Genomic DNA, 4,923 nt, shown 5'->3' on the forward strand with positions numbered 1-4,923 from the left:
TCAAAAGGAAGGGAGAGTCTAAAACCTGAAGGAATTCAGTGCTACGAGTGCAAAGGGTTTGGACACATCCAGTCAGAATGTCCAACATATTTTAAAAGGAAGAACAAAACATATGTGGCAACACTAAGCGATGACTCAGATAGTGAAGAAGACACCAACACTAATTTCGTAGCATTCACCGCAAATCATGAGAATGACAACGGAAACGAAAATGATATGCAAGAACTGCTAGAGTCATATACCCAATTGTATGCTAAATGGGAACAAATCATCAAAGTGAATCTAGAGCTCATGCAAGAAAATCAGTTTCTAAAAGGTGAAAAAGAGAGAGAAGAAAAGCGCATCAAAGAAACTCAAAATGAATTATTAGAATCTAAAAACAGAGAGGCCAAACTGTTACAAGAAATCAAGGCACTAGATGGAAGGCCTAGATCTCCAAATCCAGCGTCCAGTGAAAGCCACTCTTCTGAAAATCCTGAGGTGTCACAACATCACTTTCAACACCGAAGGAGAATCAGATGTTATTACTGCCACAAATTGGGACACATAAAGGCGTGCTGCTTCAAAAGACAAAATGATCTCTATTACAGACAAAACAATAGAGATTGGGCAGTACAAAGCAAAAATAACAGCAAGAAAGTATGGGTAAGAAAGGAACAAACACAAGTTGTTGCGTATACCTCAGAAACAAGCCAAGAACAAAGTGTTTGGTATTTTGACAGCGGATGTTCAAGACATATGACAGGAAATCCACATTATCTTGAGAATATCCAGTACAAAAATGAAGGGCATGTCACTTTTGGAGATGGAGGAAAAGGACAGATTATCGCAAGTGGTACCTTGAATGTTCATGGACTGCCCAGATTACCAAGAGTCTTTTTGGTACAAGGACTCAAAGCAAACCTTATCAGTATAAGTCAACTGTGTGATGATGAACTCAAAGTAGAATTTTCCAAAGAGAATTGTAAAGTCTACAACCAAAAACATGAATGTGTTATGATGGGGAAAAGATCATCTGATAAAAGCTACACATGGGATGGTGATCTAACCTGTCATTAATCTACCATCAATCAAACACCATTGTGGCATCAACTAAGGGGGAGAAAGACAGAGACCAAGGTGTTTGCCAAAAATTTGACAAAGGGGGAGAATGTTGACTCAAAGTATTTTGTCAAAGTTATGTGCAAAAAGAATTCCAGTTCTATAAAGGAATATCAGTACTAAGAGGAATAGTTATTGAAGAATACTAGTTCTAAGGGGATTTGTTGTTGAAGATTTTCTAGTTCTATTTTGATTAGGAATAGTTTGTTAATCACGAATCTGTTAGGAATAGCTACTATAAATAGGGGATGTCCTTTATTGTAGACCGCAAGCATTCAACATTAATCTTGTGAGGTACAAGAGTCTTTGAGAATAGGATACTAAATTCCCCTAGAAAGTAGTACATGTGTTTAGGTTTCAATAGTTTGGTAGGAAAGATCATTCTATTGTGTAATCTCAGGTTCCAAACAGTGTACTTTAAATATTGAGCTTTTAGTGGATTTAGGCAAGTTCTCAAATTGAGAAGTGCCTCGCAGATTAGGGTTGTTTGTCCGAACTGCGTTACAGATTGTTTGTGTTACAACTTCAGTTTCGGTACTGCGCTTTACAAATTTTCATATATATATATATATATATATATATATATATATATATATATATATATATATATAAGGACAATTAGGTTAGACTATAAGGATATTACCAAAACTGCAATTCGGGAATTAAATTTCCTAATCCGAAATCTCAATTAATAAATTCTCAAATCTCAAGTAGGCAATAGCATGTTCAGAGTATAAGGAATTAAAGACATTGTCAATTTTGCAATTTGGCAATTCAAAACCCTATAAACTATGTACCAGTACCCTAATAAATTGGGCAATTCGCAATTGGCAACTCGGCAGATCGCAGAGCGCAGCTCAACTGATTCTTCAATTCATCTTGATCACACGAACTTTCTAGTTCTTCCACTCCCTTAACATGTAATTAAAATTACTTATTTTCATAATTTTTTATTTATTGTTTTATTGACATGACTTAATAATTCTGAATTCAGAATGATATATTTAAGATTTTGGTTATTGATTAATTATTTATTTATTTATAGAGTTTCTAAATAAATTCTTTTTTCTATAGGATTTTATAATTATGTCTTCTAGAAATTGGGATGCCCTTGATTCTAAATTAATAGATATTCTTGCGAAAGATGGTCCCAAAAGAGATTTATCAATAAATAAAGGTCCTAAAGATAAATTCTCTAGAAGATTTTTGTCAACATTTTACACAAGATATTTGCCAAATGGAGAGAAGTGCGATCGAGATTGGCTTGTATATTCAAAAGAACTTAACAAGGTATTTTGTTTTTGTTGCAAGATTTTTAAAAAAGGTATAGGAAAGGGTGTTATGGTCAATGAAGGTTTTAGGGACTGGACATATCTTGGTATTAGACTTAAAGAGCATGAAACGAGTGTAGATCATATGACAAATATGACAACTTGGATGGAGTTGCGTCTTAGATTACAAAAAAATGAGACAATTGATAAAGTGACTCAAGAACAATTTTTGAGAGAAAAAGAATATTGGAGGCAAGTACTATTTAGGATATTGTAACTGTGAAGTATCTTTCTAAACATAACTTGGCATTTCGTGGAACAAATGAGTAGTTGTAAGAGAATAACAATGGAATTTTTTGGGTCTAATTGAAATGTTTGATGAGTTTGATCCTATCATTCAAGAGCATGTTTTACGTGTTAGAAATCATGATAGTCATCATCATTATCTTAGTCATAATATTCAAAACAAATTGATACATATGCTTGCTACTGCAATTAAATCAAAGGTCATAAAAAAATCAAAGAAGCAAAATATATTTCAGTGATGTTAGATTGTACTCCTGATGTCAGTCACCAAGAACAAATGTCTTTGATTTTAAGATGTGTGGATATATCAACATATCCAATTAAAATAGAAGATTTCTTATTGGAATTCTTGGTTGTGAATGACACTACTGGCCAAGGTCTTTTTGAAGTATTACAAAATGTGTTGATATCACTTGATCTTGATATAGATAATGTAAGGGGACAAGGTTATGACAATGGGTCAAATATGAAAGGGAGACATCAAGGTGTAAAAAAAAAAAACAAAAGCTTTAAGATATAAATCGTAGAGCATTTTATACCCCTTGTGGTAGTCATAGTCTTAACTTGACTTTATGTGGCGTTGCAAACAATTGTGGGAAAGCAAGAGATTTCTTTGTAGTAGTGCAACATATTTACACAATATTTGTTAATTCCACAAAGAGGTGACATATCTTGAAAAGTATTGTAATAAATCTAACTCTTAATTAAGCCATTGTCATCTACTCGATGGGAAAGTCACGTGGAAAGTGTCAAACCAATTATGTAACACCCCTAATTTTTAAAGCATTTAAAGACTTATAAAATAAAGGTAGACTAATAATAATAATCCAAACAGAGCATAGACTATCCACATGAGTCGTGGTGTTATGCCACAGCTAGGTTTGAGAACCTAGATGCACGGGCTAAGTCTATCCAGTCAGGTGGAATCCATAAGTCAATAGTCAATTACAATCCACGGCATGCATGCCAACTATTACCACTAGGACTAACTAGACTAAGACTTCGAGTCCATCTAGCGCGGTCATCAGCTAATGGTCATCACCTGAAAAACATATCGTAGCAACCATCAGCGAATAATGCTGAGTAACCCACTCCTACGCGTTAAGTACAATAAATATAAATATAGAAAATCATTTTGAAACTGGAATACATATATAGTCTTAAGCAACACTAGCTTTCAAATCGAGATCAGGACTCAGAATATAACAACGGATCAACATTACGAATACCAATAACATGCGTCCTATATTTGCAAAGCATAATTGTAACACCCCAGATTTTCAAGACTTTTAAAACTTATATAATAAAGATAGAATCTCATTAAATCCCAAAATATGATACAAAGAGTACGGAGTGCTATGCCACACCCGAGCTAGAGAACTCGGGTGCATAGGCTAAATTCTAAAACCTCAATCAGTATCAATACTAAATCATGGCACGCAGGCCGAAAGGGAAAACTATCTAAGCTATGCCCCAAGCTTCTAGCGCGCTCCAGTGATCTAGTCGTCTGTGCCTGAAAGCCAAATATATCTGTTCAGCGAGAGATGCTGGTAACCCACTCCAACGCGTTGAAATACAATACATATAGATATATATATAGATATGCGAAAACCATTTTGAACATGAAGATATATCCTACGAACTCTAGCTTTTAAAACAGGGATAGACTCAACAGATAGGGCTAAGCACAGACAGCAGTTATACCAAGCATATACAGTTTACAACAGGCAAGACAGATAAGATAAGCACAATTAATAATCATAACCCAACATATACGATCCCCGGTACAAATCCCATAGTCTCATCCCCAAGATACTCATAACAACAACTCATCCATACTTCATCACATAGCACACTTTGTTGGCGCCACAGGACCAATCGCATGCCCATACATGAGGGTCAGCGCATATAGCTCTGACACGGCCCCGCAGCACCCTGCCCCGTCTCACACTACGGAGGGGTCGATCGCAACCGACCGATGAGCCGCAGCTCTATATAATATTTATATACCTGACCGGTCTTTACCAGCCTGGTTAACAGTTGGGATGGTTCTCAACCCATTCAACTGCCCGTATAGTGGACCTTTGTCCTATATAATATTTATATACCTGACCGGTCTCTACCAGCCTGGTTAACAGTTGGGATGGTTCTCAACCCATTCAACTGCCCGTATAGTGGACCTTTGTCCAATATAATATTTATATACCTGACCGGTCTCTACCAGCCTGGTTAACAGCCGGTATGG

General features: G+C 35.8%; 1 protein-coding gene across 1 annotated transcript in view; it reads left to right on the top strand.

Moving 5' to 3' along the window:
- The window catches only part of LOC109187072, a 1,812-nt gene extending 753 nt beyond the window's left edge, over nucleotides 1-1,059 (top strand). Inside the window, exon 1 of the mRNA XM_019337219.1 lies at nucleotides 1-1,059. This exon is cut by the window's left edge and continues 753 nt beyond it. Coding sequence (XP_019192764.1) covers nucleotides 1-1,059 — 1,059 coding nt within the window.
- Nucleotides 1,060-4,923: the final 3,864 nt, after the last annotated feature.

Source organism: Ipomoea nil, unplaced genomic scaffold (genome assembly GCF_001879475.1).
Source record: "Ipomoea nil cultivar Tokyo-kokei standard unplaced genomic scaffold, Asagao_1.1 scaffold1416, whole genome shotgun sequence".
Taxonomy (NCBI): Eukaryota; Viridiplantae; Streptophyta; class Magnoliopsida; order Solanales; family Convolvulaceae; genus Ipomoea; species Ipomoea nil.